Source organism: Mastacembelus armatus, unplaced genomic scaffold (genome assembly GCF_900324485.2).
Source record: "Mastacembelus armatus unplaced genomic scaffold, fMasArm1.2, whole genome shotgun sequence".
Lineage (NCBI taxonomy): Eukaryota > Metazoa > Chordata > Actinopteri > Synbranchiformes > Mastacembelidae > Mastacembelus > Mastacembelus armatus.
Window position 1 is genome coordinate 60,153 of NW_022872883.1, and position 14,649 is coordinate 74,801.

At 41.7% G+C, this 14,649-nt stretch overlaps 1 protein-coding gene across 6 annotated transcripts in view; it reads right to left on the bottom strand.

The window, feature by feature from the left end:
• Positions 1 to 5,042: 5,042 nt before the first annotated feature.
• mipol1 (mirror-image polydactyly 1) overlaps positions 5,043 to 14,649 on the bottom strand; it is a 31,848-nt gene continuing 22,241 nt past the window's right edge. For 5 of the 6 annotated variants that reach the window (XM_026308366.2, XM_026308364.2, XM_026308369.1 and 2 more), the window contains 4 exons: positions 12,687 to 12,740; positions 9,574 to 9,668; positions 8,087 to 8,305; positions 5,043 to 5,979 (listed from right to left, as the gene is read on the bottom strand). In XM_026308366.2, coding sequence (XP_026164151.1) covers positions 5,913 to 5,979; positions 8,087 to 8,305; positions 9,574 to 9,668; positions 12,687 to 12,740 — 435 coding nt within the window. In that variant the 3' untranslated portion in view covers positions 5,043 to 5,912. Of the gene's footprint in view, positions 5,980 to 8,086; positions 8,306 to 9,573; positions 9,669 to 12,686; positions 12,741 to 14,649 lie in introns of those variants that run through there. The other variant, XM_026308368.2, reaches the window with a different exon arrangement.

Here is a 14,649-nt window from a genome sequence, read left to right on the forward strand (position 1 = left end):
TTTATTTTAAAAATAGACCCACGTATACGGAATAACGACAAAACAACAAATGTTTTACTATGAGCTCCGTTTTTTCTGTCTGCTATTATTTTTCTAATAATTTCATTCTTTGATCTGCCGATTTGAATTTGTTTTAATGAGATTTAATTTGATCCATGGGTTTGGCCTTTATTCTGTTTTACACAAAAGGTTTTTTTCTCTGTTGACGAAATGACTGATCATCTTTACATTATTTATATTGCACAGTGATGTATGCACTGACATTTGACAACGGTGAACGCACTGAATTATATGTGAAATGTGTGAACTGACATTTGGTTTGTCTGTGGATCAGCTGCTTATTGCCGATTCACTGCTGCTGACCTTCTTGATTTAAACAAGCCCAGTCTTTTATTGTGAAGGGTCATAGATGTCAGTTTCAACTCTATGTTAAATAATTTGGCAAAAAAGGAAAACTGACCAGAAACATGTTAAAAACATAAAATCTAAGTAACACACACTCAGACCTACACACACACTACTTTTAATTACTGCTGCAGGGAAAACCTCATATCTCCAGGCTGAAACTTTTCTCAGGTACAAGCAAGATTTTACTAGCACTCCACAGCAGTCCACATCTGTGCACATCCCTCCTGTGAACCAAGTTTTATTTGCATAACCTGTGCAAAAAAGTAACTTGCGCAAACGTGATATTTGTGGAAAGGAGACATGGTGTGGTCCAAATCAGATGTTTGAAGAAAAGATAAATCTTACCCAAACATCCTTTCTTTCAACAAATTAAGGACCTTTCAGTAGCAAGATAAAAATCTTACATGATCAAGATCAACATGTACAAAGAAGATACAAATATTCTAGGCCTAATTAATATTACGACTAGTATGAATGTGGACCATGCATTAGCAAAATATAACTTGATAGAGCAAGTTTTTCTGCACAAAAAAAATGTCTGCAATATTTCTACATTAACTTGCACAATGAAGATAATTTACCTTGTGAGAAGCTAAAGATGAACAACAATCAATACATATAGCTAGAAAAATACTGCAAACAAAAATAGTGCAAACAATATTAATATTGTGTCAACATAATAAGATAAGATACATGGATCTGCACAAACAAGATTCAAATCTTGCTCAAACACGATAATTAGTTTGTAAAATACCTAATTTGATTTTGCACGAAGAAAATGATAATGTGCAACATCATCTTCTAAAAAGATGCACAAACAGGGTTTGAGATCAGGATATTCAAACAGCACCAACTGGAGAAACGAGTGTCAAACAAGCATGGAGCTAAAGGTTAAATCAGAATGCATCTTTAGAACTGAGGAGGTCCTAACCAAAAATCTGCTGGTCCCATTCACGAATCATCAAACTGGAATCTTCAAAAACTAGCTATTAGAACAAATAAAATGAAAATTTTAGGTGGAATACATGACGGTCAAGTCCTATCAGATCTACCTTATTTAAATGCTGTGAACTGGTCTAATACCTTTGACTGGCACGTCTCAGAGTTGTTACTTACGATAATATAATTATTGCAGACTTAGTGTGAGCTAATGTTTACAGAATAAGTCAGCAACATGCTCAATACAATGATCAGCACATTTGTCATGTGACATGAATTTAAGCATGAAAACACAATAAGATAAGACTGAGTGAATTTTTAGTATGACCGGTTTATTTACCTAAAGAATAAAAATGCTCTCAGAGGAACTCAATAAAACACAAGGAGATACAAGGTTATAATGACATTTGAATTCCTGCGTCACTGAAACCAGAAAAACTGTGCATGATTGTGACAAATGCTGCGTTGGTCATTCAGGAACAACCTATAAACTTTTCTAGTATTTTGTACTACTACTTTTTTACTAAATGCAGTACATAAAATTAGGTAAATTTTGTATACTGAACTATGATACTTCAAACATCTGCCAAACTATGGATTTTAAATATAAAACATATCAGTCTGTTATGAATTTCAACCATTTATTAAACAGTATTAAACCCATAACTTTGGTCTAAGGGTATTGCCCTGCAGTTAATACTTCAAGTCCATTTTGTTGATTTTGTATTTTTGTGGAATGTCTTTTACAACCTGGTGTTGAATGATTATATTTCTACATAAGCATAAATAATTACAGATTAGTGCAGGAGCCCTCGTCACTTTTAACTGGAATGATTAATGATACTAGTTCCAGTTTGGGTAACGTGTGTGTATTTGTCATAACTGAATGCTCCCTGTGCCACCCAGTCTGCTGCTGTAATACGAGCCATATGTTCCCGGCGGGGCGGAGCAGGGCCGATCAGGGCCCCCGGCATCATTTCACTAAAGCCCCTGCCCCTTTTCTCTCCACTCACACCTTATGGAGGAAAATGTCGGCCACAATACGGAGGCCCTCGGCCCCTTTCTTCCCCTCGCCTTTCATTCCCCCACTAGAAAGCCACGAACAGGGGCCCTGGGGCCACTAATGCCTTTTGATGGGGATTGGAATTAATTATCTCCAATAACACAATTGTGCTCGGCCAACGAAAAGAGCAAAGAAATCCCCTCCAGAATCAGAGAGAGAAGAAGAAGAAAGGTGGTGGGGGGGGTGATCAAAGAGGCCGAGAGACACCGAGACGCAGAGAGAGAGAGAGAGAGCAGCTGCTTCTCCATTAGAAATTATATGGAGGAAGTTTATTAGAGCTTTGTGAGGTGATGATGTGGCTCAGCCGGGAGGTTGGTGGTCCTGGGAGGCGGGGGGCTCCTTCATTACAGATCATGAAGGATGGAAGGAGGCCTGGGGGGGGGGGGGGTAATTGGCACAGATTTCACAGCTGTTGTGGTCAGACTGGTTCAGTTTAAAGCAGTTTCTCAGACGTGTGTTTATATCAGCTGACTACTATCAATATCTGTGGGCCGAATGTCGTCGATGCCTGTGGGTCAACTGTTGATATGTATTGGCCGACTGCTGATGTCTGGTGGCCGACTGTTGATATCTGGGGGCTGACTGTTGATACTTGTTGGCTGACTGTTGATATCTGGGGGCTGACTGTTGATACTTGTTGGCTGACTGTTGATATCTGGGGGCTGACAGTTGATGCTTGTTGGCTGACTGTTGATATCTGGGGGCTGACTGTTGATACTTGTTGGCCGACTGTTGATGTCTGGTGGCCGACTGTTGATATCTGGGGGCTTACTGTTGATACTTGTTGGCTGACTGTTGATACTTGTTGGCTGACTGTTGATATCTGGGGGCTGACAGTTGATGCTTGTTGGCTGACTGTTGTCAATGCCAGTGGGCCAACTATAGATATGTGTGGGCCGACAGTTGATGCTTGTTGGCTGACTGTTGTCAATGCCAGTGGGCCAACTATAGATATGTGTGGGCCGACTGTTGATGTCTGGGGGCTGACAGTTGATATGTGTCGGTTGACTGTCGTCGATGCCTGTGGGCCGACTGTTGACACTTGTTGGCCGACTGTTGTCGAAGGCTGTGGGCTAACTCGTCGAGGCCTGTCGGCTGACTGCTGTCGATGCATGACTGACCGTTGATGTCTGCTGGCTGACAGTGTACATATTGCATATAGACTGCATGTATATAGTATACACTGTGTATAATGCGGGTATACAGCAGTGGTAACTACATCACCTGACTGCAGCTGCTGGAGGTGGGTTGAGTGTAAAATTGGACCTTTGCAGCACAAACTCGCCTTGTGTAAAAAACAGCAAGAACAATGATTTTAAAGTTTTTTGAAGTAAAACTTGTTTGTATTATCATTATTGAACCTGGTTCAATAAGTGGCCTCATTCACCTGTGACAATGCAGTCGAACAGGTGTGTATTAATTCACCTGTCACATGTCAGATTTAGCTGCAATAATTTCTGTATGAACTAGACACATGCGCACACACACACACACACACACACAGAAACTCACACAGACAATCACTCTCTCTCACACACACACACACACACACACAGAAAATCTCTCTCTCTCACTCACACACACACACACACACAGACACGTACACACTTGGACCAGCGCCGTCAGAAGTTGTGGCTCCAACAAACCGAGTCTTTCTTCAGAACAAGCAGATTAACGGCTGCAGGATTAAAACTAGGACACCCATGTCGACCAGAGCGGCCCCATCACCATGGCAACAGGATGGCGTGGGGTGAACCTACACATTACTGTGAATCTCCAAAACAAAATTCACTGTGGTTTCGCTGAACCTGAAGTTCTCTCAGAGAAATGTGAAACATGGGGACGTCGGGTCCTTGTGGCACGGAAACGAGATAAACAATACTAACTACTCAATTTCCAGCGGCAGCCTTTGGTTTATTCTCTCATACTATTTCAATTTCTGCCAGAACCTTCAAACCAGCCAGATCCAGCTCTTTACAGACCTGTTTCTCCAAAATGGCCTTGGAAGGTTTGTGAACATATATAGATGTTAGCTGGCGTTAATTATATGGTAATCAAAATTTGATTTAAACACATTTTCATTTACTCATTTACATGGGGCAGCTTTTTCTAAATGTATGTTATGTATTTTACACATTTTCTGACCTCCTACAAACTAAAAACTGTTTCTATTGGCATGTTTCTAATAAATACTTCAAATAGTACCGTGTTTTACCATCATACTGTAAATCCAATTTGAAATGACTTTATCTTTTTTTTAAAATTTCTATTATTCTGCTATTTCCTTTGTACCATCAGATGCATTTCTGATGTTGCTTATTCAACCAAGTCATTTAAAAAAAAAAAAAAGACTGAGTGTCAGCTGGTCACCTGTGGGGCGGCAGGTGGACGTGAGGGCCTCGTCACGCTGACCACAGGTTACAAACCTGTCTCATGGATGTGGACGTCACCTGTGTGTAGGGGGAGGAGCTGCAGCAGCTCAGTCAGCTCAGACTTGGGAGCAGTCATTCTGTGTTTCTGGTGTTTTGGATTTAGTGTCAGTGTTTGTGGCCTCTTTGATCAGGCGCAGCTGAAACCAGATTCCTGGGGAAGCTTCGCCTATTTCCATTAAAGTCGCAGTTTGACCAAGTTGTCAAAGTTGTCAAAGTTAAATTTTAATTTGAAGTTTTTAGAGAACATGAAGTCAGAACAGCTTCCCCACATTTGTCACAGCGATCCTGTGAAATTAATCTGAGCAGCATTTCTGTTTAAAACAGGAGAGTTTAAGAGACGAACCTTAAATCAACAGAAGAACTAAAAGGCAGGATGATCTCCAATGTGAGACAGAAAGGAGGAGGAAGAGTGCTTCACTGCAGACACTGTAACAAAATGAAAAATGGACTGAGATTCATAAAACCTGTTAATTAAAACATTACGTTGAGACAATGATAAACATCATCTGCAGCTACGTACAATAAGCTGCATTGAACTTGTTTTCTGACTTTCAACATCTCAGAAAATCTCACGTCATTAAAATATCAACATTGAGTTTGTTTTCTCACTTTGCAGAAATAAAACTCACAATTCACATCACTCACTTTTGTGATGCATGTCAAAAATATATTTAACATAAAACAGAAATGTAACAGGTGACTTGTAAACCTAAGATATTAATGCAGATAATGTTCATTTTATCTCATGTCAGAACCAAATAAAAAAAAAAAAAAACATACTTGGACCTAATATGATAAAAACACTAAAGTACAGATAAAAACAAAAGCAGATGATCACACAGTGACTGAGAACCATCTTAGAAATATTTCATGATTACACCTGACCACACCAAACTAAAACTAAAAATCAAAACAAACATTGAGACTAAAGATGGTTTTGGTTTTATAACAGTTAAGGTAATTAAAAGAAAATACTGGAAAAAAATATTAACAGTAATATTTATAAGAAAATATCATCAGTAAAAACAATGCAGTTACAGATGAAAATGTATAAATCAGACTATATGGGATCAGATGACGGCTCGCAGATTTCCTGTCCCCACTTTCTTCCTCAACACTTCGACCAAACGCTCCAACCTGAGTAGGGAGACGAATGTTTCAGTCTGACAAATAAATGTGAACACATCATTAAGAACTGCGAGTAAGGCCTGAGGCGTCTAATGGAGGGAAGGTGGAGGAAGAGACTATAGTTCTGCCTGTGTACCTGAACTGCCTAGGTGTGCCCTTGTAGTGATGCAGCTGCTTTGACCAAAAGTGATGCAGCATCTAAACACTGATGGTGTTTGCAGCACATTTCTGTCTCCATGGACACACAGCAGTGCTCATGCTTTTACCATGTATTTTCCTCCTGTGACCAGACACTGTTCATTTTGGTCTGAATGTAAAATCAGAAAATATTAACAGCGCGCAGAAAGAGAGAAATAAAGAGCAGGAAACTGACCTGAAGCTGAAATGGAGAAGAGGAGTTGGAGAACTGACCCTGGATGACTTTCTAACACTCACTGAAGCTCGCTTTCTCCCTCCCTCTCTCTCCAAACCAAATTAAACTTCCCGTCTCTAATAACCAGCAGATTTCTATCACCCCTCCCCTCCAGAGAGCAAATATTCCTCTCTCCACTATTCAGAAACTTGGGAGGCTCTTCAGAGCCGGCTGCCCCCCCGCTGGCAGCCAAATTAGAGCAGAAAGCCGCGGGTTTGAGCCCAGGAGGACGGTGCAGGACGCAGACGGACGACTTAAGCTGTTTTCATCATGAATCTCATCCCTTCATCTTCAGGCTGATGAGATGAGAAGCAGCAGAAGAAGAAGTCACGTTATTCAGCATCAGGCCGTCATCCTCCATGAGTCGAAATCTGAAGGATTAATTCTTCCTGATCAACTTGCCGGCAGAGATGTCCGCTGAATATGAATCATCACAACCAAATCTCTTTAGTCCCACGCGCTTAACCGGTCTTTGAACACATCCCAGAGTCTCTGACGGCTGCTGTTAGATATATTAACTGTTTCTGATGGCAGGAAACACCAGTGATTCTCTCATAGGTCACTGGTTTCTACCTTGTTTGATTTGTGAGCAACTCAAAAACTTTCCACATTTATTGAAGACTCCAGTTATCCAGAGAAGAGACGATAAAGAAATGTATTTCTGATTCTTTAAATGGTTCATGTGTAGTAAATGTGTGTTGACCTGCTCTGGTCACATAAACTGCTTGTGTTTGTTTTAGAAAAAAAAAAAAAGTCTCACTTTGATTTGATTTGTAAACTTTTTTTTTTTGCAGTGTTTTATTGTGTGTAGATCGTTCAGTTCTTTTTCAACCAGTCAGTGTCGGGCCACATGGACACTGACTGATTAAGACTAGACTTAAAACCTTCCTTTTTGACAAAGCTTATAGTTAGGGCTGGCTCAGGTAACCCTGAACCAGCCCTTAGTTATGTTGCTATAGGCCTAGACTGCCTGAGGACTCCCCATCATGGACTGAGCTCCCCCACCCTCCACTTTCCTCTCAGTCAACTGAGTCCGACTCATTTTTAACAAACTCCACCTTCTGAGTAAGTGAGTAAGGAGCCCTCACCAGGTTTGTTTGCTGTAAAGGTATTTATAAATATTTATAAACATGTATTTATAGCCTACAGGTTGGTGGCACAGGGGCCATGCTACACACACACACACGCACACACGCAAACACACACACACACACACACAAACAGATTTAGGTTTCAAATATCCCACAGTAGCTAAACGTCTCGTAACAATATACTGACAACACTCTAGATGTAATCTAGATCTGACCATGCTTTATGAATACAGTCAGCACAGAGTTTACCTGGTTACACGTTAACTGGTAAAAATTCCTGCGGTGTGTGTGAGTAAACTAACATGTCAACAGGCATACTAGTATTTAACAAAGGTCACTGGATGGATGTGGACACACTGAGATCAGCGGGTGATCTCACTCAAAACTGAGCTGATCATTGAATGTTTCAGCATGACATCACAGCATCCAGCTTGTTATTGTAATGACTGTTTGATAGATAACATGTAGATAGATCCGTATTTAATGACATTTAACATCACTGTAGGGTTAAAATTTCCCTTTACTGGAACAAAAAGGAACCTGTACCTGATCAGACACTGTATACTGTATAAACATGGGCACAGGTGTGTTATGTATAAATGTAGAATCTGACCTGTGGATTCTCTCGGAGGCCTCTTGCTCTGCCTCCCGACAGCGTCGAAGCTCAGCCTTCATAATCTCCCTCTCTTTCGACAGCTGATGCAGCTGGACCTGCAGGGGCGGGGTCTGAAGGGGAGTGGACTGCTCCAGGTGGGTCAGCAGGGGTGGGGTCTGATGAGGCAGAGAAACACCTTGACTGGATGAAGCAGGAGGAGTGAGTAGGCCCTGGGACCTGAGAGGAGGAAGAGGTTTACTCTTTGGTTTGTGCAGATTTGGTTGAGCATTAAACAAAGAGTGGAGTCAGTCAGCTGAAGGAACATGCAGCTGCTGGTAAACAGGTGAGACTGCAGTGCAGACACAGACATGATGTGTTCACTGCTCAAAACAACGTCCTCTACTTTAGAACAGAAACAGAACATGGTCATTGCAGCTTTACTATTACATGGGCTGTGGGTTAAGGTTACCATCATAGGTTTGTTTTTTTCAGATAAAGTGCAGTGGAAGGTTTTCTGTGACAGATTCTATCAGCAGAACTGAGTTGAAGAAAAACAGTTTGATGATGAGTTCACTGACCAGCAGGAAGCTTCATGTAAAAATGTCAGTTTGTGGTTTTAGGAAGAATTTCTTTGATGTTCTGGTCTTTGTAAAAAAAAAAAAAAAAAGTGTTTAAAACACTGCTCAGATGCAGATAAAGATGGTATAAATCTCCGAGCATTTAAGAGAAACAACTGGAGAAATTAGTTTTTTTTTTCCTTCAAAAAATGCTGAAATCCAAATCCAGCTGGTCCCCACCTGCCGAGCTCCCCCTGTCCCTGCAGGTGTTCAGCATCAATCCTGGTGATGTATGGAGACTCACATTTCATGTTCCCGGCGACAAGTCTGTTTCATTCTCCTGCAGTGAGTTTCCATGTTTTTGGTGGTAACTGAGTCTCTGCAGGGTCATTCAGTGTAAAACTGAGTCACAGAGATGGACCATGTGCTCAACAGTGAAGAGGCTGCACTTTGACTCATCTGTTCACATTGTCCACATCTGGCTGCAGGTGTGCACAGTTTTAGAAATCTGATCAGTAACTGTAAGCCCTGCTTTAGAAATGAGGCACCAGAGGTCAAACCAAACACCTACAGCTAAACGTTCCAGCTGCGTTTACCTCTTTCTGTCACCTGATTGGTCAAACTGAACAAAAGGAGGAGGAATCCTTCGAGCACAAAGTCAAGCTGTCTCTTCACACTAGTGAGGACCCTCAGCAGCATTTTGCAGCCTTAGGACACTATGGCTCACTGAATTTACCCCCTCTCATTCTTTTGAATGAAGTCAGCCCAGCGACAAAACAGGCCACAAAATGTTGTTTACTGCTCATTTGCTGCCAGTATGATGCACCTATAATGAAAATGTTCAAGGCTTGGAGCACTACTACGCTGCAGGTTTGTGACAAACTAAAGTTCAGTAGAAGCGTCTGAGGTTTGAGCATCAGATGCAACTACAGTCACAATCTGTCTCACCTGTGATTGGATCGTAGCACTTGTAGCTCCACCTCCAGCTGCTGCTGGTCCTCCAATGCTCTGTCTCGCTCTCTCTGCAGCCTCAGAATCTCCTCCTGATTGGATAAAACATTTGTCAATCATGTGGCCTGGAGGACACCACATTGCTGTGTTGAAATAAGTAAAATCTGATGTTTGTAAACCACAGGATGAATCTGTTCACAGACTGAAAATCGCCGCTTGATTCAATCTGAAGATTTAAACATTAACATCTCTGTTCCACTGGTGTCTCATTGTGTTTGTTAATGGTGTTTGTGCACACAGGTCTCTGTTTAAAAGATCAGGATCTTGATCTCGGTGAGTATCTGTATAATACTGGATTAATTAACCAATGGACTAATTAAATGACATGAGTGTCAACACACTTCAGTGAGGATTTGATTTTTATCAGTGTGTGTTTAGCTCCTGATTTTGAAGCAGATCAGTACACAGTCAGCTCCCACACTGAAACTCCAGGTGCGTTGTGGGAATAAAACAGACCTCGACAGCTGCATTTTAGTGGTGGATTCCTGAGTTTCTCTAACTTTTCATTCAATTAATTAAAGATTGTGCAATGACTTTGACTACAATACAAACACCAGTTTCCTTTGTTATCTACTATATTTTTAACCAAATCGCTTTCAATATTTAAATTCTGATTCATACAGATGAAGCCAATATGACCATTGTAACTGTCAGTCTGGACTCAGGCCACATCTCATTCACACACACTGATGGAACAGCCACCTTGGGGTTCAGTGTCTTGCCCAGTGACACTTGGAGAAGCCTGGGATCGAACCACCGACTCTATGCACCTTTTAAACCACAGTTGCGCTTCATCAGGGTGTTTGTCATTTAACTGTTTGTGATCATTAAAAATCATCCACTCACTGTTACAGTTTGAACATCACTGACAGTCGATATTTAACTCTTTCTCCTCACTCAGGTACAGCCAGCACCGTTTCAACCTGCTGTGATTCCAGCAAAAATACAATGAGCTAAAGTAACACAAGCTGAGAAACTCTGTTAGAACACCTGGGCGAAACAAACACAGGTGGTGTCCTGCAGAAGCTCCTGCCCCTTCACCTGCTCCTGTCTCGTCAGCTCCTCCTGCTGCAGGAACTGAACCTACGGCCTGACATACGGGAACGGTGTATCTCACTGTGTCTTTGGTCAAACTGTGTGGAGGTCGGCTCCAGCAGGGATTACAGACTTGATCCTGACCTCCTGCTCCTCCTCCTCCTCCTCTATGCTAATTAAAACCCTCAAGGTCTGGGCGTTTAAAGCGAGACATCAAAAGACGAACCAAACCCGGAGAGTCAATATGTGTCTTCTCCAGCCGGGCCGGAGGAGATGCTTCAAAAGAGCCGCGACTTATTAATCAGAATAATTTCCAAATGAGACGATCAGTAAGCAGGAGCAACACCGAGCTGACCTTTAACATGAGGAGTTAAGGTCAACGAAAGAGGAGGGGAGGAGACCCGGACCTTTAGGGTGAGAGGAGAAGGGCTGGAGGAAGATGGGAGGGTGAGGAGGAGGAGGAGACCTTTAATCAGCAGAGATGAGGAACAGGATGAGGGGGGAGGCAGGAGGAGAGAGGAGTGAATGAAAGGAGTCAATTCTGACCTTTAACATGAGGAGTTAAAGGGGCAGTTCACCACAAATTAGCCTCCCAGTCAGCTGATAGTTGATTGAAGTTCAGTGTTTGATCGCTACTAGCACTTTTACCACTACTACTACTACTAAATAATAATATTACTGTTAGTACTATTACTACTAATAATATGAATGATAGTTACTTTTACTATTAATGGTACTGCTGCTGTTACTACCATTACTATTGAAACTACTACTACTACTACTCATACTGCTTAGAATACTGTTACTGTTACTGCTAGCACTGTTACAACTACAGTGAAAGTGCTGCAGTTCAAATTGCAATCAGGGGAAGAGGAAAAGGAGGAAGAAGAAGAAAGTGTGAAGTTCTGGTTTAAAGCTTGGGGTTGTGGTCTCAGCGGCTCTGACTGGCTGTCGGTTAATTTAACGGCAGCTGTTGGTGTTTCAGTGTGAAATTAAAAACCTCTCCAGACTCTAATCCCCCGGAGCCCTCAGGCCTAATTAACAGACTTCATTGAGAAAAGAGAGAAAGTGCGACATTAATAACAAAATTTAATAAATTTCAGAAGGAAACTGACATAGACGGAGACAGTATGAGGACGAGGAACAAAACACTGAGAATCTGAACTGGGACTCAAACCTCACATTTAATTTCACTTACAGCTTAAATCATTTATTTTTTATCCAAACTATTTTACTGATTCAACCCAAGTCCGAACCGTCAAACGTTCCAAAAGTGATAAACACTAATTTCTTAAATTGTTAGAGTCGACACAGACGCTCCAGCTGTTGAGGAGCTGAAACCAGAACCCCCCATCAGTAACCTGCTTTGTTTCTGCTGGAACACGGCGCCAGCATCCTGTTGACACGGAGAGGCGTTTGCTCTGTGCTTATGCCAACAACGTTTGGACTCTGCTCCATGCTCCGCTACACTTTCACCCTGAAGCATCGACGTGACGAGACACACAGACACCGTAAAGAAGGTGCAATTGACTCAAGGTCATAAACAGATGGAGCGGTGACAGAGGCAGAAATGTCAGGATCAGTCCAGGACTCAGCTAAAACTAAAGACCAAATGTAAATCCACCCAGTCCAAAACAGAAGGCAAGACTGACCCTGTGTAACGACACAGTGTTCACATCGGTTACGTCTCAGCAGTAAAATGGCCACAGAGGTTCAGGTCATGGCCCCGGCTGCTGACACTGACGTGTGTGGATCAGGCGATTTTCCATCTGTAAATCAAACTAGCGACTGCGTGTTGTTATTCTGATGTATTCCTAATATTGATCTAGAATAAAAACTGTAAAGATGGTGTGGGATTCACACACACTCGCCCTGTTTGAATAACACATTGCTGGCAAACAAACGCCGCAGCATCGCCACTGCAGGTTGCCGTGACAACGGAGCAAACATCCCATCATCACCATTCAGCACAGAGACACCAGTTAATGCCAGCGTAAGAGAGACTGCGTATTTACCTTGGCCGGCCTCTGCTCCCGCTCCTGCAGCAGATCCTGTTCCAGGCGTTTACACTGCAGAGAAACACGATCGGGGTTATTGATCTGATTGCTTTGATCAGCTGAGCACAAATATGTCCTACAGTTTACACCCACCATGACCCCCAGGGAAGCAAATGTTCGGCCCAAACAGGTGACGCACAGACTCTGAACACTTTGTTCTGTTATAAGCCCAACAAACTGTATGTACTATGCAAATAACAGTAACATCAGCAAGTGGGAAACAATTAGGCATATTAGGTTTTTATTATCAAGATATTTTCACTTTGCCAATTTTATAAATTTTCTTTTATGCTGCTTGTTTTATCAAACCGTTAATATCTTGCTCCATCTTCATTGTCACTATTTGTGTCCTTGTGCTCAGAAAATATTCGAGGAACAGGCTCCTCTGAGAGCAGATGGTTCTGCACCATTCAGATCCAGGGTCCGGGCATTCAGCTTTTTCAGCACATGCTGCAAAAGTCTGGAATAGACTTCCAGGTCCAATTAAACAATGTTGTACATTACAGCAATTTAAGATGAAAATGAAGAGGTGGGTCAAGACCAATCAACAATTATTAATTGGCCCTTTTAATACTTGACTTGCTAATGGTTTGTATTTCCCTGTGACTTGTATTTTTATATCAGTATATTCTGATGATTGTTGTTTGGTCTAGTACAAATTAAATTGATTTTGTAATTTTCCAGACAGATTGTGATATTTATACATTCATTTTGTGCTATTGTTTATGTTCTACTTTAATTACTGTTTCGGTTGGTGATTTTTAATCTGTTATCTTTCCCAGGGACTGCAGATGAAATTTAGCTACTAGCAATTTCTAGGGTTTTCACTGGCTACCCACTGTCCCTGTTTAAAGAAAAAGACAGAAAGAGATGAGACCAAGACCCCATTGGTCCCTCCAACAGAGCTCCAGAAGTCCTGCAGAGGTGCAGAAGCTGCATCAGACAGAGACATTGAGGAAAAGGCAGACAAGCTACTGGGAGTCTGGCAAACAGCATTTAAAGGCCTGAGAGCAGGAGAAAACTGATTCACTGCTCTGATGAATTTCTGGCGCCAACAGAAGCTTCTCAGGTCAAACAACAGCTTGAGCTCCATATTAATACAAACAAATATTAGGAATGTGTTGGGGGCAAATCATTACCATGAACATGTTGATGTGCTGAAGTCAGTGGGAATTTAAATGATTACGCTAACTGTTAAAGATATATTGATTCACTGATTGATCATCAGTGTTTATACACAACAGTGTAATGTTTCAGGAGCTGGTCCAGCTCAGACAATGAAGGCCGAATCAAAATGAAGACGGACTTCATCTGATTAAATGTTGAAGTAAATTAAACAGGCTGCGCTTGCACCATCACTGCTCTGAAAACTAAGGAAAACAGAGAAACTCCACACGACAAGGATGGCAAGGATGCCCTGATTATTTTCTGGCCCATTCTGATCAGAGGTCTAATATTGATTATCTGCTGATACAGATTAATCCACATCTCAATTAAAACTGTCTGACACACGTGATTTCACAATGACCCAGACACTGAAGCTCGGACTCAGAAATCTCATTCAACCACTGATCGGAGATAATGGCTTATTTGAGAAGACGTCTCACTCTGAGTCCCTGAGGAGATCACGCCCTAGAGCCAAACTACTGGCGCCTACAGTCAGAAACAGGCAGAGTTGCTGTCACACGCTAACGTTATAATGTGATTTCTGCAACGTTAATAACACATCACACATGCAGGACATGAAAATGAGAGATTTAATGAACAGAACTGACCATAAAACTGTGCATGTGTGTAAACATTTCATCCTGAGCGATTCATGAGGATTTAGACCAACTGCAGATTTTGTTTAATGTATTATTTATGCATTTAAACAGATTCTGTTTGCAGCTCTGGCAGTTCTAGGGCATGTTCACGTCAT